At 36.4% G+C, this 24,240-nt stretch overlaps 2 protein-coding genes across 2 annotated transcripts in view; one reads left to right on the top strand and one right to left on the bottom strand.

Moving 5' to 3' along the window:
* The first annotated feature begins 756 nt into the window (after nt 1-756).
* LOC102513700 (complement C5) overlaps nt 757-24,240 on the top strand; it is a 34,770-nt gene continuing 11,286 nt past the window's right edge. Inside the window, 16 exon segments of the mRNA XM_032478327.1 lie at nt 757-873; nt 1,555-1,747; nt 4,236-4,398; nt 5,455-5,525; nt 7,006-7,097; nt 8,515-8,597; nt 9,949-10,051; nt 10,967-11,081; nt 11,686-11,812; nt 12,629-12,744; nt 13,207-13,392; nt 15,626-15,829; nt 17,020-17,061; nt 17,063-17,230; nt 17,321-17,470; nt 18,961-19,090. Coding sequence (XP_032334218.1) covers nt 809-873; nt 1,555-1,747; nt 4,236-4,398; nt 5,455-5,525; nt 7,006-7,097; nt 8,515-8,597; nt 9,949-10,051; nt 10,967-11,081; nt 11,686-11,812; nt 12,629-12,744; nt 13,207-13,392; nt 15,626-15,829; nt 17,020-17,061; nt 17,063-17,230; nt 17,321-17,470; nt 18,961-19,090 — 2,008 coding nt within the window. The 5' untranslated portion in view covers nt 757-808.
* Nucleotides 3,085-3,800, bottom strand: LOC116663245 (small ubiquitin-related modifier 2-like). The gene is given in 2 exon segments (XM_032478328.1): nt 3,085-3,549; nt 3,552-3,800. Coding segments are annotated over 2 exon segments (276 nt in total). The 5' UTR covers nt 3,739-3,800; the 3' UTR covers nt 3,085-3,460.

The following is a 24,240-nucleotide window of genomic DNA, read 5'->3' as shown; positions in this document are numbered from 1 at the left end:
TGATAGTCCCCTCTCATGCTCCTTAAATCTAGAATGTTTTCTGAGAGACAGAGCCTGAGTCAGGGAGACACTCTCATGCAAGCGGTTTATTGTGAGACTTCTCTCCAGAGAAACCTGCAATCAGTGAGGGAAGCAGGACAGGAGAGAAACTAATCAAAGATGTGGTTTCGACCAAGGCCTAGCCTCAGCTTGATCCCATGAGGGGCTCTATAGCATGAATGGTACCACAAGGTTGTCCCACCTTGAGGCAAGGGAGCCAGTCTGTTGTACCCCAGAATCAGTTAGTTATTGACTATAGGCCAATCCCAGGGAGAGGATGTAACTTCCCAGGCATTTTTGGGCAGGCTGTCTCCCATGTCTGAGACGAATTACCTGGCGAAGGGAGCAATCAGGAAACGTTAGCAGTCAACGCTTACAGCATCTGTAGGATAGGTACACCAGGCCCAATAAAGGGGATCTGGTCAGGGCATCAGTTGTATCTACTATACCTGGAAAATGTTCAAGACCAGAGCAGCCTCCAAATGTTTTGTATCTGTGTCCAGTTTTGAACATTTTCCTAGAGACTCCCATTTGGGTGTCTTCTCTGCTTTACTCATCAAAATCAAGTTTCTCTGCTTTGAATTCCAAAATTACCTGTGGACATTAAAAGGTTATCATCTCAGTTCTTAGGTTTCCTTCTCAGTGATCCTACTATCTGACATTAATAATTAACCTGAAGACTTATTTAACCAAATTCTTCAAGCTGAGTTCACAAAAAGGAGGGCAGTTTCAAGAAAGGTTGTATCAACAGCTTAATCCTAACCCAGCCATGGACATTTTAAGCATAGTGTGTATTTTTTTCTACTTGGAAAGAAGTTGGGGACAGGAGCAAATGTAAGTGAAGGATCCTATTTTAATTTGCAATGTATTTTGGTTGTGTTTTTATAGAAAACAGAATTCAGTCAATGCCACATGAAATTAACTTTCTAGTTCTGAAAACTCCAAGGGAATTTCCTCTTTGTTGTCCAGTGTTATTACCCTGTTTTTTAGTGTGTGTAATTTGTGACCTAGCATGACTTATATTCTAATACTCTATTTTCACAGGCTGTTACCCTTGCCCTGGGTAAGAGTGATTTTACTGATTGGTAGTTTGATTAAAAATTCAAGACAGAAGTGTGACCCCTATTTGCACTTTTTATAGAGGATGCTATTAAACATTGCCCTGCCTGCAACTGATCAAAATCATTTCCATCTGTCTCTTTGAAATTTCATCCTTAGGTTGCTTGCGGAATGCTATTCTGGCTTTATCATAGATAATAAAATTTTGAGGAAAAAAAACACTGTTGAGGGAAAGTTATAGTTCAAGTGGTAGAGTGCATGCTTAGCACCCAAGAGGTCCCGGGTTCAATCCCTGGTTCCTCCTCCAAGCGGAAATCAATGAGGAAACCTAATTACCTCCCCTTCAGAAAAAACATATTGTTAAATATAAGAAACATTGCTAATTTGAACTAAGTGACAAACATTAAAAATTATGTTCGTATTAAAGATTGACTCTAAATTTCACTGTTTCAACAGATATGTTGTCTCAGCACCTAAAGTATTCTATGTAGGAGCCTCTGAAAATGTAGTAATTCAAGTTCAAGGATACACAGAATCTTTTCCAGTGACCATTGCTATTAAAAGTTATCCTGACAAAAGTTTTACATATTCTTCTGGCCAAGTTTATTTATCTCCAGAAAATAAATTCCAAAGCTCTGCGAACTTAACTGTATGTATTCTTCTTATATTTTCTTTTATATACCAAATATTTCTTTGTAAAACATACATATAGGATGGTGCACTGGTTCTTTTTACATATCTGGATAAAAATGTGATACATCACACTATTAAGTGAGTTCACTAGTTGGTGAGAAATAAGGGTCATATGTTTACACATGTAAGTAGATGGGAAATGTTAAATAGAGAATCTGCTTCTGATATGGGGGCAATGTACAGAAATGTAAATTTTTTTGAGTAAAGGCAGATTTATTTAGGGAGATACACACTGCATAAAGTATAGGCTGTTTCAAAAGGCAAGAGAAAGGCCATGAGGTGTGGGGGTTGGGTGCTCAGGTTAAAGTAAAAGTAGGTCCACACTCCACAGACAGAGTACAGGCTGTCTCCGAAGAGGAGGGAGAGAGAGAGGTGGCCCAGAAATGTAAAATTTTGAATGAAGCAGATAAAGGTGAAAAGATTTGGTGACATGATTTGAAAACTAAATCAATCAACGCATGTACTTGTTTCAAAATTACATGATGAATACTAGAAAGAGATAATTTAGATATTTGAATTTTATGTATTGGGGGAAAAGAAATATATATAGAGAGAGACATAAACATAGGTTTGACTCTGTTGATTTAAAAAAATTCAGAGAAGTGAATGGAGAACATTTTGAACATTTGTTTTCCTGAACTATATACAACATTCTAATCCCATGCTTTTCTAGAAAAATTAATTTTTTTCCCTAAAATATGTATCTACCATAGGCTTTTAGTACTTTGTGTTTGGACTTCAAATTTTCTTTGAAACGAATTTGTGAACAATGTTCAAGAAAAATAAGAAATAATTTAAAAATTAGAGACATGTCCACAACTCTGTTACTATAAAATGTACTTAGCATGTGCAATTTATTTGAAGACAGCTGGCATACTAATTATATAATGACCAACAGACACGAAAAACATTAGCAAAAGAAAAGTTTCAACTTTCAGTGTAAGTCCAAATATAACTAAATATAAGATATTTTGTTCATTTATACTGCTACATGGTAAGTCATGTAGTCTGTTCTCCACCTGACATATGAATCCCCCCATTCTCCCACCTCTCCATTGCTGATAAGCTTTTTTTTTTTAACAAGAAGTTTATTTAAACAACAAGATGCTCTTGACTTGAAGGGAAAACTATCTAGGATTCATTTCTTTTAGAGTAATTTATCCCTACTTAAAGACAGATTGCCCTACATGTAACAGCTATGTACAAAAAAGTTATAAAATTGTCCTTGGTTTTACAATGATAAATGAAAAACATTAAAATTCTCCAATCGAACAAGGTATGCAAGGATTTTTGTGTTGTTCTTTTTTTGTTAAACAGTGAGCGCAAAATAACTTACTGGAGTATAAAGATAAGAGCTGAATGAGCATGCCACTAATGGAGAAAGGGGGTATTTTCACAGAACCAATACTTTTCCCCATCCCATCTCCATTTGATGTTGATCAAAACATACCATTGGCCATTTAGTTTTAAAAAAAAATGCAATATGCTTGTGCACATACACCAGTTACTTTATGTACAATAAAGGAATGGGGGAAGGGAAAATGAAAGAATAGAGAAAACAATACTGTAGTAGTCAGAATGTGGTGGAACCAAATTGCTGTCTTCTAATTAAGAATGTCTTCTTGGTCTGGAGCAACAGAATTCTGGAATAAAGTAGTAGGTTCCCTTTTTAGTAGACACCTCCTGTCTGCTGCTGGAACACATCAATTGTATCTTCATCCTCCATTTCCAACTGTGCAGGTGTGTCTGTTTCATTCCATCAAATTGGAATCTGATCTGCCTCATTGACAAACCCTGTCGTTCACAATAGGCTTTCATTAGTTTATTAAGTGGTGTGTGCCTCTTAATCTTAAACTGCACCACAGAACCATCCTGCCCCGCCACCTTCAAATTAATATGATCGTTGTTCTCAGTCTTGACTCCTTCCTTGGGCTTTTCATCGGCCATGGCGAGCGCCGGAGTCTCCTCAGCTACCGCTTCACAAAAGAGGTGCCAGGTCCACACCGAATGAGCTGCTGATGAGCTTTTGAGTTTTTTATCCTTCTTAATTACTTTTGGTTATTTTGTCTATTAAAAGTTGAATTTTTTCAGTGATTGTCATTTTTAATAGACATTTATGCTGGATCAACATTTTAAAAGTAATTGTTTCAGACTAAATTCAATAAGAAACTACAAAGGTGTTCCTGGAAGAATATATTTACTGCTTTATTTTACAGATTTTTTTATGTTTGTTGCCTACACAGTTATTAAAATCATTTTCATAGATACCTAAAAGATAAATGCTTTTATTATCTTAATAGTTATATTAAGATATAGTTAATAATATATAATTAATTAATAAAATGATAATTATATAATAAAATTATATTATTTTCTTTCTTAATTATATAATATTCCTCCATTAATTTTTTCTTTTAAAATTTTTCCATTAATTTTTTTAACAGATACAACCAAAAGATTTATCTGGAGAACCAAATGCAGTTTCACTTGTATATTTAGAAATTGTATCTGCTCATTTTTCAAAAGCAACAAAAATTCCACTACGCTATGACAATGGATTTCTCTTCATTCAGACAGACAAACCTATTTACAATTCAGATCAGTCAGGTATAATAAAGAGGGAACTGAATTTCTGGGGGGAGGGAAATGGGATGGCCTGATTAATGGTATTGGGACAAGTGACTTATCTTGTGGGAGAAAAATGAAATTAATTCCCAACTTTACACCATACACAAAAGTAAAGAGCTGACAAACTAAAGGTTAAATTGTAAATTATAAAAACAAAGAATCAGCAAAATGTGAGTATAATTTGGAGATAGGAAAGACCTTTCTCAGAATGATGCCAAGGCTCCTTTCAAAATATTTGGGGAAAAAAAGACTTAAAGTGATGTATTATAGAACTTAAAATTAATACAGAGGCTGAATTTTAATTTAAAAATTTCTAATTTTTAAATTTCAGTATCTCACTCTACAAATGATCATTAAAGGTGACAGTGATGGTGATGATGCTAACTAAATAAGCATCACCTGATAAGATGAAGTGGAGATAATTTTAGCAACAGGTCAAGGTCCCTGCCAGTACACATTAACCTGACCTTAGAAACTCAGAACTGTTGCTTAGATACCTGATCAGAAGATGACTGTGTGTCTAAGGAGCAAGGTAGTGCCTGTGAGGTTTCCACCCTCTATGCACTCAAGTACTTAATTATATCCTGAGACGTGCCTGCATCTTCCTTCTATTAGAGAATGCTTCATTGGGTTCTTTTGACACAACGTACTGCTTATGTTCTTTCTCCTCTGCTCTATAATAAATTCAGAAACTAATGAGCTGCCGTCTTTCTTAACTATCAGTGGTTTAAAAATACAAAAAGTTGAGTAAATATACAACTTAACAAGTTGAGTCATATTTTAAATGCATAAAGAGAAATATTTAAAAGAACCTTATTCAGGAAATTTGTGAAAAGAATATTTTTTCTACTGTAATATAAAGTTCACATTCGACATCCTAATTCATCTTTCCCTTTAAACTTAGATTTTATGTTTTGACCTTTCTTAACTTTATTTTTAATTTCATGGCCTGCATGTTATAGGGTTATTAATATTGTTGCCAGATCGTTTAGAGTTGCACAGAACTTCTAATAATGACAATTTTTTTTCTCACAGTAAAAGTTAGAATTTATTCATTGGATGAAGACCTAAAGCCATCACAAAGAGAAGTTTCCTTAACTTTTATAGTGAGTATTCCACTAGTTTAAATCAAAATTTAACTTTGGTTATTTTCATTATATGAATAAAGAATTTTCCTTATTATAACATTAGTCAAATGTGGCATTAATTTATTCACTATTAAACACCAGTGTTTATTTAGCATCGATTGTGGATACAACCTGGTAATTTTATACTTCTATTATCCTACCTGACAATTTTTCTGTGTAAATTCAATGTTAGTTGAAATACATTCTGATGGCCCCATTAAAGAACACCTTTACATGACTCCATCTCTAAAGTGAGTCAGTTAATTAGTTTATTTCCTCTTGCTCTTTGTGAAGCGTGGGCAGATGTGGTAAGGGTTGTAGAAGTATAAATTGTGGTACCCGTGAACAGTGCATAACATGTATTATATTGTAATGACAACCTTATAGGATCAACATAATTATATCTCCTTTTTATAGATGAACAGGATAAAGGTTAGAAAAATTAAGTAACCACTGAGGTCATACCAAAAATAATTAGCTTAATCAGGGTTCAAATCCAAGTCTGTCTTTCTCCAGAGCTTCAGCACGTAGCCTCTCTTGATTTAAATGGGGGATTAAGGGGTGTCTCCCTCATAAACATTTGAGTTCAGAATCTAAGCACACAATGCAGTAAACCAAGTAAGGGACATAGGACCGATAGCAGGCCAGCTTGAAGTGAAGGGAGCTGGAGATGATTACGAAATTACTCTAGAGGGCACCACAAAAGGATGAGGACGGGTCCTGAGCTTGATCTGAAAGGAAACTTGGAGAGGGTCTGATAGAGAGAAGCCGGACCATGTCTCAGGTGATGTGCGGAAGGAGCAGAGGTCTGGAGCCAGGAAGAAGAAAAAATGTGGAGATGATCATGACAGTGACTTGGCCACAGCAGGCTGGCCTGGAAACACTTCCAGGAGAAACAGTGGCAGACTTGGTGGATTATTTTACGTTTGAAAAATTGTGGGTTGGACAGCGGGTTTAGGAACCTCATTGTTCTCTTGTTGGAGTTCCCCATGGAGAGAAGCCATTGAACTGGTTGGAGGCTATTGTTGTGGCATATCCCAATGTGTTCAGATTTGATCTTGAAGACACAGAGAGCCAAGGAAGTCTTTGGGACTTGGCATGACATCATGAAAACGGTGTTTGAAGATGATCCTGGAGGTCCTGTTCAGGAAGAAGGGAGGTGGAGGAAAGCCCTCCTGGGAGTTTTCTTAACATACCCTAAATATTTACCATACCACTTCTGTCTGTTGAAAACTTGCCTTTGTGCCTTAGAAATTAGTCTTTGTTAACAAGCCTGACCAGTTGACAGTCATCACCTTAAATCCATATCAACATCACATGTGCTTAGTTTCAACAAAGTTTCTTAGAATTTAGTGAATATTTCTGTAGGAACTATCAATTAAATATTATATTTATATGTGACTTCTGTGTTTATAGACTGTTTTAAAAAAATGAAACTTGTTTTTCTTTTCATTCAAAGGATCCAGAAGGGTTAGAAGTTGCCGTGATAGGAAAAAAAAATTATACTGGAATTATCAGTTTTCCTGACTTCAAGATTCCATCTAATCCTAAGTATTTTAAATGATTTGTTGGTACAGTTGTTTCTCTCAAAAGCAGTTGGGGTCACTGGGGTTATTGAACAGTCTGATGGAGCCATCAACATGTGACTGAAAGGTGATAATGTAAGGAAAGTTTGGTTCTGGCTCTTCTCCTCAGGCCCAGTGAGTGTCCTTCCTACCTAAAGAAAGGTGGCATCTGCTTGGGTTCTTCTGCGTTGAGATGGGGGCCACATATAATACTGCCAGCTGTAAGCACCATGCTAGTCTGCTTTACTCACTTTAGTGAGCACCTTCCATAGCAGAGTCCAGGTAGTAGACTCTGTGGGAGAGAGACTCTGCCCCCCAAATGTTGAGAGTACAATAGAGGAGAGAGAGAAAATGTACAAATGGAAGTTGTCCACTAGCAGTATTTAATATCCCATAGAGGCTTTGGAATTTTCTCTGACATTTATTCCTAGAACTTGGAAGATATATTGAGATATGAATTGAGACTTGTATATTGCATAATGCCTTGAAAATTTAACACTTCAAAGCAGCAAGGGAACTGATACTATGGATCTCCTGCTATGTGCCAAGCACTCTGCTGGGTCCTGTATCATTCCCATTTTCAAGATAAGGAAATTAAGGCTCAGAGAAATGTATAAGCTTGTTCAACCACATGGCCTTTAAACGGTGGAGCTGAAAAGAGGACCCAGATCTGTCCAATGATCAGATTCATTCTTGCTCTTTCCTTTTACCACATTGTCCCTCTAAAACTGGCCTTGGATTGTAAAATTTCCAAAAGTTATATTTGTATTATTTTGATAAATTTAACCTGATCAAATGGTCCTAGAAATGAAGTCTTGATTTTCTGGTATACTATATAGTATATTATATCTATTAATGTGATTAAACCTCCATATTGTTCATCAACTACATAATCAATGCCTTTAAATTCAAAAATATTTTCTAGCTCAATATATAATTTTATATACTAGAAAATGAATCAATAATATGAAAATAAATTTCAGTGTGCTTACAACAACTCTTCTTAAAATTGATGTTTTTGTTTATAATTTAAAACCTCTTTCAAATATGGTATATTAATTAGGTGGTACATAAACTGAAGCTGCTGTCAGGGTTATCTAAGGCAAGGACTTTGGAGCCAGAATGACCAAGTTTAAATCCCAACTCCACCACCTATTAGCTGTGTGTTCCTGGGCAAATTACTTCACCTCTCTGGGCCTTATTTTTCTGATGATAAAATGGAGATAATAGCATAAGCTGTTCCCTAGTATTTTTGTGAGAATCGAATGAGTTAACACATGTAAAGCACTTAGAATAGTGCTTGGTTCATACTAGTGCTTATCTGAATACTAGCTACAATCATTGAACGAATTAAAGATATATTATTTGGTGGTATTTAAATTTTAAATGTGTTTTTTTCACAGATATGGTTTATGGACAATTAAAGCTAAATACAAAGAGGACTTCACAACAACAGGAACTGCATATTTTGAGATTAGAAGTCATGGTAATTTCCCATAAATTACTGAGATTTCCAATGTGTATTTTTAGAAAATTGCCCTCAATAATTTTGTAGTCCGAGAGAAGTGATCTAGAAATGGTCTAGGTTTTCACAACCACTTTATCCAGGCTGAAAATGAGAATGTCCCCTCTGAACCCCAAGCCAGTGCTCCTTCCCATCAACCCTAAAAATTGATGATGTGTTTGGAAAATTGCAATGTTTGGGAAAAAACATGGTATACTTATTTTGGAAATATTAATTGTACTAATAGTTAAGTTATAAATAGTCCCTTCTGTTCATTTCTCATGGGAGCTTACTGGAATATTAATTTGTTTGCTCCCATGTAAATTTGTTACTAAGCTATTTAAACCATATTTTCTGCCCACCAAGTTGATGGGGAGGCAGAGAGGTGTTTATAATTAGGAGAGAAGAGCAAGTACATGTAAAAAAATTGCGGCTAAAGCCACAGCAACAGAATACCCTCTGAAGTAGGTAAACTCAACTTTGGAGTTGCTTAATAACACTCTTGGATGCTGTTCATAGTTACAAAGTCCTTGCTCTGTCTATTCACCAGTACACTGGAGGGCATTTTTCTCTGACACAGAGAGAGGCAGCCAGAACAGTGAGACACGCACTTTGCCCTTCTATAGTCATCCCCTTACCACCTGCCCTGGTCACCTTGGAGCCAAGTGTTCCTTCTTTCTGAAGGACAGCCTTCTCTCATTGGGCTAAGCATCCTGCAGGGCAGTGCGTAATAAATAGGATTGTGAAACCTGGCATCATTTCTTGGATGGGCATAAGGAAAAGACATAGCCTTGTAAGCAGTCAAAAGTATTATTTGTGAATTATAGTTTCAAAGAGATGGAAAGTCTAAAAGCTTCTTTTGTTCTAATTCTCATTTTGTAAGAAAGTTATTTTCTACAGCTAATAACAAGAAGATGTCTTTCCTATATGAGAGTCTGAGATAAATGCTCGTATCTTGGACACTGAATGGAAGAGAATTGCTAAACACAAGATGCTAAAGAAGAAAGAAAATTTCAATATAAGAAACATTTATCAAACACTTATATGAAAGGCACTGGGGGAAAAGGTTTACACAGATAAACAAGATCAGGACTTGTCCTCATGGAGCTCATACTTTGACAGTAACCCATATGCTTTAACAAAGACATCACTGCTGGAGCAGAGATGAGATTGGTCCCTTCTGGGAGGATGAAGAGGTTTCCCAGGGGTATTGATGATCCTCATGGTCAGGTGGAAGGCCATCTATTACTAAAGTTGATCCATCTCATTTTACCAAAATTTCTTGTTTGAAATACAGTTATAGTTTAAACTGTATATAATTTTTTTTGCCTAGATTTATATTCAGTGAAACCACACTTCTTTATCTTAGTAGAACCAGAAAATTCCTTCATTAGCCATAAAAACTTTGAGGACTTCAAGATTACTATAAAAGCTAGGTAAGAAAATTATTATTTTCAGATTCATCTAGCCCCTGAATGGCAAACAAATTTCATTCAAGAGTCAAAAATGACTGATTGGTAGTGCTTGCCTGGGGTCCTATGTTGAGAGAGACTCTGAGATTCAGTGTGAAAAATACTGTGATTAATATCCTGCCATAGCTTGTGGGAAGTGGCTTCAAGGAGATTTGCCTGAAAGTGTATTTGCTGATTCCAATCTTACTGTTGTTTTACAATCTTGTAAGCAAAGAATCCTAAAGATTAGAATATCATAGTGACTATTTGGGTGACTACAACTATTTAGGTGTTAAAAATATGATATGAAGGCATTCACTTTTTATTTGTGACCTAGTTAATATTAATTATCAAAAGTGATTATGGAATTGATTGAGCAGGCCCAGAAAACACACTTGGAAAACAAACTAATGTGAACACTGACTTGCCTGTTTAATATTTAAATAGGAAAAATTCCTATTTTCCTTTGACTCAAAAGGCAAATATGAGTCTAAACTGAAAATAACTTGCCTCCAGTACATATGGGGAGGATGTGATGTTGCCTGTTTTGTTAAAAGGAGCAATGGGGAGCCACACCATGCTGCAGTCATGGAAGAAATGTGGCCCCTTACAAGTAAGAGACCTGGGTCCTAAATTCTCCGCTAACTTGCTATGAAATTAAACACTGTGAGAAGTTGAGCAAGTTCTTTTTGTCTCCTGGAATTCAGTTTCCTCATTTGCCAATAGGAATAAAAATACCTACCCTACCTCTGCATCTGCAGAGTGGAAGGACGAAATGCAATACTGGACATAAATACTATTTCACAAGTAAAAAGCAAATTTCGCAGTTATATTTTATCTGTGTCTCATTACTATAATTGCTTTACCAAAAAAGAGGATAATTGTATTCTATTTTGACAGATATCCTTATAATAAGAATGTAACTGAGGCTAAAGTTTCTGTCTCTTTTGGGATAAGAGAAGATTTACAGGACAGTATAAAAGAAACGATGCTTGAAACAACACAAAAAACAGAGGTAAGAAAAAATCAAGCTATTTTCATAGAAACGGAGAATTGGGGTCAATTCACCAGAGTATAGAGATTGAAAATGGGCTTTCAGCCCCAAGAGTTCATGGAACTAAATAGAACAAAGCAAGGCCAATAATACTTTGGACTTCAGGAAGTTCCACTGACAAAAGCAGAAAAGTTATAGTGATATTTGTCTTCAAATAAAGGCTTGAGTTTGCAAAAACCTGCTGCTAAAGGAAGTTTTTATGGATGTGGTATCCAGGACTTGAGATAAGGTTCTATCAGATAAATAGTGGTACCCAAATTATAGCCTCAGTTTCTGAGCAGGATGAGACATGATTATGAATCAGAGATTTTCAGTCCTACCCAGGGTTATTTCTCCATGGTCTGAGGCTTCAGACTTAAAAGAAATGACCTAAATATTAATCAGTTAAAAATAATACCTCATAGAATTAAGTTTATGCTTTAAGCTTATGCATGTAGTAGCTATAACTAGTGTCATTATCAAGTGAAGATTTTGCAGGCTGATGAAAGCAGAATTTGTTCTCTCTCAGTGAATTCTTCTCTAATACTACAGTTTCTATCTTTTTCGTTCCCCTTTCAAAAAACAGCTGATCAATGGAGTTGCACAAATCAATTTTAATACTTCAGAGGCAATTAAAAAACTGTCCTATAAAAGTCTAGAAGATTTAGATAAAAAGTATCTTAATATTTTTGTGAAAGTACAAGAAAGTACAGGTGAGTTCCAAACTAAGCTATAAATTCGTTTTTCACAGCTCTTTCCTATTTCAAAGTTTGCATAGAAATGTACAACTTGTTATTGATGCAATGTTGGGCAAGTACGGTTGCCAGATATGCTCCACCAAGTACTGTCCACCAGCTTTGTGCAGAGGAAATACTCATGAAAGACATCTTTCTGTAGTGATGACCCCCTACTCCTGTATGCAAAGGATAGCCTTTTATGTTATCAAAAAGAAAAGGTAATGCTGGTACCAAGAAATTTTACCTGCAACAAACAAATGATATGGTAAAATTACTCACATTATGAGAGCATCCCTGAGTCAGTTGAGTGTTCGCTTACATATTATTAAATATTTAACACATTTATTCTACCACACTACCTGGTATTTGTTTAAATGCTGCCTTGTGAAATCCCACCTAGTTCACAAGTGTCTCCTCTCACAAGATTATTGACTCGTAGAGGGCATGACGGTCTGCTCCATTATTTGTGGGGGGGGGTGGAATGTGAAGAAAAGTGATACGACAAATGGTCTGGAGCAAGACACTATAGTTGAAACTGATGAATGGGTGTCTCACCAACCTCCTGCAAAATGTGCTTTACTGGTTCATGGAATGGCCAGGCTCTTTCAGGGTAACCATAGCAATCATCCAGACTTAGATTAATAATTGCGTGTGAAATGACCGAAGAATGGATGAATGACTTGTCCTTGTCCAAATAAAGACATACAGAGGGAGAAGGTGGGCTCCTGTGCAGATTAATGTACTGCATTGTTCTTTGTCAAATTCTCAAATTGATACCTGTTATCCCATTAGGTAGATTCTTCCAAGAAACCAAAGCAATTGATGTCAAATACATCCGGTCTCCTTACACACTGGATTTGTTTCCTACTTCTCTTTTCCTGAAGCCTGGGATTCCATATTCAATCAAGGTCAGATGATTAGAAAATCTAATATGGTGTGTTTCTAGTCTGTGAAAGGACATAGAAAAAGATCCGATAGGTCTTGTTCCTATGTGACCTTCAATGGAGACACTTAGATGGAGTATAGAGTGAGGGGGTGACAAATAAGATAAAGCAATCACCAAGGCTGTGATGAAAAGCAGCAGTCTAGATCCAAGCCTGGTGATCATTTCACCCAATCCATGACTTACGTACAAGAACACAGCACAGTGCCCTGTTCTTATTAAACATGCAATAACTATACATTGAATTATATGTAGTTCGTGTCATGTATGCCTGGAATGGTTAAAATACCTTAAGAAGAGAACCATGTTTGACTACGGAATTAAATCCCACCAAGTTTTTGCTTGGGACTGAAGGAGGGACTTATTCCAGGGTTTTCCAATTGTAAAAGAATCAGCATTAACTATTGAAATGAATTTGGTCCAATAGGTGCAGGTGAGGGATGCCTCTGCCCATTTCGTAGGAGGGATTGCAGTAACCTTGACAGCAAACACAATTGATAAAACTCAGGAGAAGAGAGATCTGGATCCAAGAAAAAGTACAACAAATTATAGTGACGGAGTAGCTTCATTTGTGGTTAACATTCCCCCTGATGTGACAACACTGGAGTTTCACGTGAGCCAAATTCTCATTTGTTGCATTTTCTAATAGCACCTCAGTCTGTGTGGTAGCAAGTACACAGGAAAGATGGGGGAGATTTTATGCATAAGTCTAGTGAATTTCTCTAAAACTCTTGACTTGTAGGCTAAAGAAATAGAATTTAACGTACTGGACATCACATAAAGAATATGAGTCTGACAATTTTGTATTTAGGAAATAATTTTTTCTTCTTATGCTAAACAGCGCTATTCAGATCTGAAAAATTTAGAACAAGAATTGTCAATGAAATATAAGCACACAAACAGAATCTTCTCTTACCCATTATTTCCAGCTTTTATCATTTCTCCCTCAATTCACATACTAACTCTACTAAAGAATAGCCTGCATTCTCTTTCTCCTCCTCCCTCATCTTCTCAAACTACTAAGATCTGGCTTCTGCCCTTCCCGCTCCATTGGGACTACTCTCACTTTGAGCTGCTTGTCAAGACCATTGGATATTTTTTAGTCCTTAACTTTCTTGCCTTCCCTAGCCAGTTGGCACGGTTGACCATTGTCTTTTTCTTTAAACAATCTGTTATGGCCCCTATTTCCTTGCTTTTTATTTTTCTTCTTTGTTCTCCTCTTTATAGTCTCCATTTTGGAGTATTAATTTCTAGCTTGCTCTCTAAGTGAGGGTGATCCTCAGGATTCTACTCAGATGTTCCTCTCTTCTTACATGACACCTTTTTATTTGACATATTTTCTCTGATTCCATCTGTTCCCATAACTTATGCTGAAGACTCATCCTAAACACTCAAGATCCTTATAGACACTGCTGTCTCTGTATCTTTTTCCTGCTCTTTCAAAGAAGCATAAACATTGCTTTGTCCAAAACTAAGGCCACCTGCCAACCTCAGACCTAAACCTCCTCCTGGTACCCTGTTTCAGTGAATGGCTCCACAGCTACCCAGTTCCTCACTCTCCTCCCAAGCACCCTCCTCGCTGTGCAAAGGGGTGGAATGATTTTTTTCAGATACAAACCTGATCTCAGTTGACCGTGTCCTTGGCTCCCCTTTCTGAATTCATTGCTCACCACTCTTTCCATCATGTCTCAAACTAGCTGCACTGGACAGTTTGCAGCTCCCTAATGCCCTGCTCTCTGTTGCCATAGGCCTTCTAACCCACCTCAGACTCTTCTTCCCCAGTTCTTTATTCCCTGACTCTTACTTATTTGGAGGTCAGCTTTTAAGTCACATTCCTCCAAGGAGCCTTCTCTAACTACCCTCTGCTAATCGGGGGAGGTACCCCTTATAGATTTCAAGTCTCCTGAGGACAAGAGCTGTGTCGATCTTGTTCACCTTTGTGTCCCCAGCAATTAGCATAGTTCCTGACACATACTAGGGAACAGAAAATATTAATTGGCTAAATGCATATATTTCTTCCCAAATCTAACAAGGGCCAAATGCCATAGCCTCCCTTTTCTCTAATAGCATATTTTCTTTGTTCTTTTGTTCATTTGTTGTCATATTACCTTCACCAGCAAATAACATCTAACTCTTCAGCTTCAAGGGAAGCATAGATGGTTCTGGCCCTTGTTCAAGAACTGGTACAGCAAGACTCATATATTTGTGAGTTCCCCATGACCCTGTACTTTAGCATCAGGAACAGATGTTTACTCTCCTAAATCCTTCGCCCTGTCCTTTTCCTGAGAAGTAGTGAAATTATTCACCACTATTTCCACTCACACCCAACATCTCTATTAACTTTTAGGAATTGCCAGATTCCTCTCCACATTTTCCCTCTTTTCAAATTCCTGGTTCCTGCCAGCCTATGGCAGAAGGAAATGAGTCAGTAAGTTGACATGTCATTTAAGAAAGAAGGCCAACCCTAAATCTCGGATCTTTTCTCTTTTTGACTTCACTAGATTCTTCTACAATAGCCTAGATTTTCATAGTTAATTTCATTATTTTTTAATCAGTTGCCTTTCTGTAGTTACTGGATAACATAGCTCACTTTAATATTAAGGCAGTGGAATGCTAATTTGCCTTTTCATAAGATGTTGTAAAGCCTGAAGATGTATATAAGGTATATGAATATATTCATACATGTCAAGCACTTAGAACCAGACCTGGCACTAAGTAAATGCTGGAGAAGTGCTAACAGTTACCACCACCACCACCACCACCACCACCGCTACCATCATCATTATCATCAGTGATGCAAAGTTAAGCATCAGTGTGTTACATTTTTTTTACAATATCTTCTTTAGGTCAGAACTGATGACCCAGACCTCCCAGAAGAATATCAGGCCAGCAATGACTATCAAGCAGTGGCCTACTCATCACGAAGCCAAAGCTTCCTTTCTCTTAGCTGGACAGACAGCTACAAGAGTTTGCTTGTGGGAGAATATCTGAGCATAACTGTTACCCCTAAAAGTCCATATGTTGACAAGATTACACACTACAATTACTTGGTAAGTTCAATAATATCTTTCTTGCCTCTAGTCCCCTACTTGCAGCATTTTCTTTTCTTATGCAAATAATCCTTTTAATGATTCCTTAACTGACACAAAGCAGTAACCAATGGATACTTAGTGAATGAATGAATGAACTTACATAAAACTTCATATAGTCTATAAAGCACATTCACAAATATCCGCTAAACAGAGCCTCAGAACACCTCTTTGAGCTCAGCAGACAGTGGAACAGACTTGGAGATGTCAAGTGACCTGCACATTCACAAGTAGTTAGTAGTGGGTTTAGAATTTCATTCAAGGTCTTCTGACTCGTAGACAGATATTCTCTCTGTGGCACAATGCCAAAGGTGTGATCAGAGCCTCCATTCCAGACTGGTCAGGGACCACAGCAATGTTTTGTGCCCAATCAGAGTTTTACCAAGCACTGGACTGCTAGGCCTTGCCAATATTCCTTAATATACCTTATCTACAAAAGTAAGAGTTTAAGTCCTGTGCTCAAGAATGGATATAGTGATTCTAGGCATTGTTCGTAGCTGTTTAAAATACAAACTAGCAATGATGGCAGCATGATATATTGGAAGAGGTATGAGCTTTGAGTCAACAAGATCAGGGTTCACTTTCTTGATAAAACCATGTTTAGAAGCAAACATCTGAATGCAAACAATCCAAACTATCTTTCCTTCAGTGACTGATAACATCTTGTTTACTAAGCCTTTGGTTGGAATAAGCAATAACCTTATTGATTCTGAGAAAGGCACCTTTTAAACTAATGGGACAGTTTACATCTATGGCTTGAACTCCTATAACTACTAAATGGGATTAATAAAACCACAATACAACACAATGAGGATTGAATGTCTTCATGTATAAGTGCCTAATACATAGTAGATTCTTTTTTCCCCCACCAATATTTAAAATTTAATGCAATATCCAACAAAATCTAAACCCCCTTTTTACATTGAACATGACAAGTTGCTTCTAAAATTTTGTTAGATCACAGTAGCATAAAGATCTCAGACATACGAATAACATAAAACAAGGCAGTATATGGAGAGAATGTATAAAACAAATAGTGGAACATGGTATATTCTTGATGAATATTAATCCTCTTTATCTTTATCACCTTCCTAATTACTAGCCCAGCATTAGAGTCACTCTGATGCATATTTGTTGCTGTATATTTTTAGATTTTGTCTAAGGGCAGAATTGTACACTTCGGCAAAGTAGAAGAAACTCCCAGGTTCACCTTACCAACATTTAAACCTTTCCGTGACTCAGCACATGGTTCCTAGAGCCCATCTCCTGGTCTATTATATCGTCACAGGAGAGCAGGCAGCAGAATTAGTGTCTGACTCAGTCTGCCTAAATATTGAAGAAAAGTGTGGCAACCAGCTCCAGGTGAGCTATAAGTACTCTCCCCAGCCCGAGTTCCTCTTGAATGCCTGTTTTATCTCACACTAAGACACTTTCTTTTTCAACTAATTTTAGATCCATCTGTCTCCAAATAAAGATGTGCACTCTCCAGGCGAAGCTATATCTCTTCTTATGGAAACTCAGTCAGAATCGTGGGTAGCATTGTCATCAGTGGGCCGTGCTGTATATGGCATCCAAGAGAGAAGCAAAAATCCCATGGAAAAAGTTAAGTAGGGTGAATGCTGTGGTTACTGATGCTTGGCAGGTGTTGCAGCCAAAAGGCCATTACAGTTCTCTCAGGGTTCTGTGGGTCAGTCATGGGAGAAGGATAAAGGAAAAAGACACGATTACACCACTGTCTATCTTCTCGGCTAGATTTAAGGATAATAATAACAGCTGACATTTATTGAATGCTTACTATATGCTGAGTATTTTTGTAAGATCCTTAAATCTATTATCTTATTGTATATTCCCAATAATCCTATGAGATACATATCAATAATAAAGATATGTAAAATGCATTAAGCCCTTACTAATGGAGTTCCCATATTATCAATGAGGAAAACTAAGATATTGGGTGACTTAGACATTCTGCCTTGTGTGAAATCCCAGCAAGAGTAGAATCAAGTGAACTTGTTAGTCTGAGTTACCCCTTTTAGTTAGCCTTTTAAGTATATAAAAGATAATTATCCAGTTAAATTACTCTTCAATTATTTTGTATTATGCAAACACACTTAATTGAGGAATATCCTCAGTGAAATGCTAAAATGTAGTTTTCTCTGGGAATAAATTAAAACACATTTAGAAACAAGCTTTCAAGTGCAACCAATTCCAGACTATCTTCCTTTCAGTGACTGATGACACCATGTTGTTTACTAAGCCATTTGCTGGAATAAGCAATAACCTTACTGACTTTGAGAGAGGGTGCCTTTTAAGTTAATGTATAAAATTAAATTTAAACTTCTTGCTCCTCCAGAGAAGGGATATGATTGAAAATACTAGGGTTCTTGGTGAGTTGAGTATATTAAATCCATTGGAAAGGTGATGGAGAGGGAAACAGAAAACAGGGGAGACTATATGGCTACCCATGAAAACTGCAGAAATCATGAATACCTGTCTCCCCTTTCCTGCTCCTTCCCCAGCCAGTGCCTGCCTCCCACCCACCAATAACCCATAATCACTTTAATGGTTCATATGGGTCACAGTCACTTGCTTTGATGAGGAGCCAACCCTCCTCATCAGAAACTGATCTTCCTTACCATTTCTGTGCTCTACTCTATCTTGGGTGGAACAATAAAACACGAGATCTCATCTGACTCAGAATTTAGAAACTAGAGCTGGTAAAGGACCCTGAGGGGTGGTGAGTATTTCATTTACTTATTCGTCCACTCATTCAACCACTCAAAGGATATTTTATTAGCTAATTTGATGTACAAAGCTTCAAGACATGAGAGTGTAAATTGTTTTAGAACTTCCATATGAATGTTACATTCTTTAGGCTTGCTTAGCTCTTGGGTGAATTTTTGAATAGCATGTATTTGTAGACTCATGAGGTGAAAACTAGGGAAATGAAGAAAGGCTTGGGAAAACTGGAGAATTAAATTTTACTGTTTAATAAGTGAATGATTTGCAACTAACAATATCCACAAGTCAGTTATTCCCCATTACAGCCACTGAATGTTGTTTTGGCGTGGAATGATTTTCTTTCTGAACAGGTACTTCAATCTTTAGATAAAAGTAACCAAGACTGTGGAGCAAGTGATGGCATGAATAATGCTGAAGTATTCTACTTAGCAGGACTCACTGTCCTCACCAATGCAAATGCAGATGACTCCCAACAAGATGGTAATTAATTGTTTTCAACCAACTAACCTGAATATTCTTATTAAGAAAATACACTGCTTTTCCTGGATCCACACTCAGTCTCCCTCAAAATCCTCACTGCTCTCACTGTGTGATTCTTTTTAATTAAAATTAAATTTTTTTATTGTGGTAAAAACACTTAACATGAGATATGCCCTATTAACAAATTATTAAGTGTATAATATGTTATTGCTGACCATAGTCAAAATGTTTTACAGCAAATCTCTTGCACTTATGCATCTTGCTTAACTGAAACATTATGCTCATTGGGTAGTAATTTTTTACTATTTTCCCCTCGCCTAGCACCTGGCACCTACCATTTCACTCTTTGATTCTATGAATTTGATTGTTTAGTTACCTCATATAAGTGGAATCACACTATTTGTCTTTCTGCGTCTGGCTTATTTCACCTAGCATAAATCTTCCAAGTTTCATCCATGTTGTTGCACGTTGCAAAATTTCATTCTCTTTTAAAGTGAGTAGTATTTCATTGTGTGTGTGTATATGTATAGTATATATATAATATGGAAAATGTATATATATACATACACACACAATGGAATACTATATGTGAATGTGTTTATGTGTATGTATGTGTGTGTGTATATATACATTTTCTATATTCATTCATCTAAATGGATATTTAGGTAGCTTCCACATCTTGGCTGTTGTGAATAGTGCTGCAGTGAACATAAAGTGCTAATATCTCTCTGAGACTCTGATTTCAATTTTTTTTTGGATAATTACCCAGAAGTGTGACTACTGAGTTATATGGTAGTTCTGTTTTTAATTTTTTGAGAAATTTCAATGTTGTTTTTCTAGTGGCTGCAGAATTTTGCATTCCCACCAATAGTGTGCAAATGTTCCTTTTTTTCCACATCCTCTTCAACACTTACTGTCTTTTGTTTCTTTGATAATAGCCATTTTGACAGGTGTGATCTCATTATGGCTTTGATTTGCGTTTTCTTTATGATTAGTGACACTTGAGTATTTTTTCATAGAGATGTTGGCCATTTGCATATCTTCTGTGGAGAAATATATATTCAAGTCCTTAATTCACATTTTAATTGGGTTATTAGTTTTTATGCTATTGAGTTGTAGGGATTCCTTATGTATTTTGGAGATTAATCTCTTATCAGATATATAGTTTGTAAGTATTTTCTTCCATTCTGTAAGTCTTCTATTCACTCTGTTGACTGCTTCCTTTGCTGTGCTTTTTAGTTTGATGCAATTCCACTTGTTTATTTTTTGCTTTTGATATCATATCCATGAGATCACTGATAAGACCAATGTCATAAAGCTTTTCCCCTATGTTTTCTTCTAGGAGTTTTAGAGTCTCAAGTCTTACATTTAAGTGTTTAATACATTTTAAGCTGATTTTTGTGTATGTATACAATAAGAATCCAACTTCATTCTTTTGTATGTGGATATACTGTTTTCCAAACACTATTAGTTAAAGAGAATATCCTTTCCCTATTGTGTATTCTTGGCATCGCTGTTGAAGATCCTACTAGATCCTTTATGCATGGATTTATTTCTGGGCTCTCTGTTCTGTTCCATTAGTCTACATGTCTGTCTTTATGTAGTACCTTATTGTTTGATTGCTGTAGCTTTGAAATATAGTTTGAAATCAGGAAGTGTGACACCTCCAACTTTATTCTTCTTCCTCAAGATTGATTTGGCTATTTGTGGTCTTTTGTGTTTCCAAATGAATTGTGGAATTGCTTTTTCTATTTCTGTTAAAAAAAAATCATTGGGATTTTGATAGAGATTTCATGAATGTGTAGATCATTTTGGATAGTACAAATATTTCAACAGTATTAAGTCTTCCAGCCCATGAACACAGGATGTCTTTCCATTTGTTTGTATCATCTTTAATTTCTTTCATCAGTGTTTGTATCTTTCAGCATGCAAGACTTTCACCTCCTTACCTAAGTTTATTCTTAAGTATTTTTTATGCCACTGTAAATGGGATTGCTTTCCTAATATCCTTTTTGAATAGTTCATTGTTTCTATATGGAAATGCAACTAATTTTCCTGTGTTGGTTTTTCTTTTAATCCTGCAGCTTTACTGAATTCATTTATTAGTTCTAACAGATTTTTATGGAGGAATTTTTTTCCTATATACATGATCATTTTGTCTGCAAACTGGGACAATTTTTACTCTTTTTTTCAGATTTGGGTGTCTTTTATTTCTTTCTCTTGCCTGATTGCTCTGGCTAGAACTGCCAGTGGTATGTTTAGTAGAAGTGGTGACAGTGGGCATTCTTGTCTTGTTCCTGATCTTAGAGGGAAAACTTTTCAGTTTTTCAACAGTGAGTATGATGTTAGTTGTGTGCTTTTCACATATGGCCTTTATTATGTTGAAGTTCTTTTCTTCTGTTTCTAGTTTATTGGGGGGTTTTATCATGAAAGGGTGTTGAATTTTGTCAGATGCTTTTCCTGCCTCTATTGAGATTATCATGTAGTTTTTTATCCTTTTTTTTTTACTAATGTGATGTATCACATTAATTGATTTTCATATGTTGAATCATCCTTACATCCTAGGGATAAATCTTATTTGGGTCATGGTGTATGATATTTTCCATGTGTTGTTGGACTCTACTTGCTATTATTTTGTTGAGGATTTTTGCACCTCTATTCATCAGGGATACTGGCCTGTAGTTTTATTTTCTTGTGATGTTTTTGTCTGGCTTTGGTACCAGGGTAATGGTTGCTTTATAAAAAGAGTTTGGAAGTGTCCCTCCTATTAAATCTTTTGGAAATGTTTTTGGAAGAGATGGATTGGCATCAATTCTCTTCTAAATGTTTGGCAGAATTCACCAATGAAGCTATCTGGTCCTGGGCTTTTCTTTGTTGGGATGTTTTGATTATTTATTCAAACTCCATACTAGTTATAAATCTGTTTATACTCTCTGTTTCTTCATAATTTAATCTTGGTGAGTTGTATGTTTTTAGGAATTTATTCATTTAATTTCTTCCACGTTATCCAGCTTGTTGACATGTAATTGTTCATAGTAGTCTCTTATGATCTTTTTTATTTCTGTGGCATCAGTTGTAATGTCTCCTCTTTCATTTCTGATTTTACTTATTTGAGTCTTCTCTCTTTTTTTTCTTTGTCTAGCTAAGGGTTTTTCAATTTTGTTTACCTTTTCAAAAAAACTCAGTTTCATTTTTTTTTCCCTATTTCATCTATTTCTGCTCTAATCTTTGTTATTTCCCTCTTTCATCTAACTTCGGGCTTAGTTTGTTCTTATTTTTCTCATTCCTTGAGATGTAAAATTAGGTTGGTTATTTGAGACCTTTCTTCTTTTTTACATTAGGCACTTATCACTATGAACTTCCCTCTTAGTACTATTTTTGCTACATCCCATTAGTTTGAGTATGTTGTATTTTTGTTTCATTTGTCTTGAGGTATTTTCTAATTTCCTTTCTGATTTCTTCTTTGATCCAGTGGCTGTTCAAGAGCATGTTGTTTAGTTACCACATATTCATGAATTTCCAGTTTTCCTTCTGCTGTTGATTTCTCATTTCATTCCACTGTGGTCAGAAAAGATACTTGGTATGATTTCAATCTTCCTAAATTTGTTAAGACTTTTTTTTTTTTTGTGACCTACCATGTGATCTATCCTGGGGAAAGATTTGTGTGCCTTTGAAAAGAATGTGTGGGTTCTGCTGCTGGTGGGTGGAATGTTCTGCATATATCTGTTAGGTCCATTTGGTCTATAATGTTGTTCAGGTCCTTTCTTTCCTTATAGATTTTCCATCTGAATGTTCTATTCATTATTGAAAATGGGATATTGACGTCTCCTACTATTATTGTACTGCTGTCTATTTCTCCCTTCAGTTCTGTAAGTGTTTGTTTTATATATTTAGGTACTCTGATGTTAGGTACATATATATTTATAATTGTTATATGTTCCTGGTGGATTGACCCTTCTATCATTATATAATCTCTTTTTTTGTCTCTTGGGACAGTTTTGACTTAAAGTCTATTTTATCTGATATAAGTATAGCCACCTGTGCTCTCTTTTGGTTACTTTTGCACAGAATATGTTTTTCTATCCCTTCACTTACACAATATAATTCTGATAAGTCTGTCAGTACTCTACATAAAACCGTTCACCAGCTTCGAACTACCTCTACAGGAATATAGTCTAAATAGATGGGATTAAGCTGCCCCAAGATCTTCTTTATGTTCTTTCTCTCTCCCTTTAAAGACTCTGTCCTCAAACCTCCCTTGTCTCCTTGGAGCACCTGAGAGGAGCCCTTGTTCTGTCACACCTCCACCTGGCGTGACTTTATCCTCGAATTTTCCATTAAAAGCTCAAACTTCACCTTCTCCCCCAGTGCCCACTCCCAAGCTGACCTTGGAGAACTGACTCCTCCCCTTGTGTTAGTTTACTAGGGCTGCCATAACAGAGTACTACGGGCTGGGTGGTTTAAACCACAGAAGTCCTTCCCTCGTGGTTTTGGGGTCTGGAAGTCCAATGTTAAAGTTCCAGCAGAGCTGGTTCTTCTAAGGCCTCTCTCCTTGGCTCACAGATGGCCGCTTTGTCCGTGTGTCTTCACACAGTCTTTCCTCTGTGTATGTCTGTATTCTAATCTCTTCTTATAAAGACGTCAGTCATATTGGATTAGGGCCCACCCAGTGGCCTAATTTAACCTTAATTACCTCTTTAAAAGACCTCTCACCAAGAATAGTCACATTCTGAGGTACTGGGAATTAGGACTTTAATATATGAATTTGTGGAGGGGCACAATTAAACCCCTTACCAGTCCCCATGTACTCAGTATAGCATTGTAACATCAGTGGAATAAACCCCGATTTCATGTCTTTAGATTTTCGAGATATCCCTTGAGGATAGGGCCTGGGTTTTCCTGATCTTTATGTTCCCTAACTGGAAGAATGGAGGCACTCACTAAACATGTTTTAAAGAGATGAAAAAAACCACCTTAAAAATGTTATTGCTTTTTGTCTTAACATATTTGAGCTTTTTTGAGATAATGCTTTTGCAAAGAGCAAATGATGACACTACTACCAAGGAATATGCTGACTCGACTCATGTACATCCCTGTACTAAAGGACTGTGTAGATCAGAATTGTTGTGGAAACTAGAACACTATTTCGG

This window comes from Camelus ferus, chromosome 4 (genome assembly GCF_009834535.1).
Source record: "Camelus ferus isolate YT-003-E chromosome 4, BCGSAC_Cfer_1.0, whole genome shotgun sequence".
Taxonomy (NCBI): domain Eukaryota; kingdom Metazoa; phylum Chordata; class Mammalia; order Artiodactyla; family Camelidae; genus Camelus; species Camelus ferus.
The sequence above is the reverse complement of the archived record's forward strand: the minus strand, read 5'-3'. Positions and strand labels throughout refer to the sequence as shown.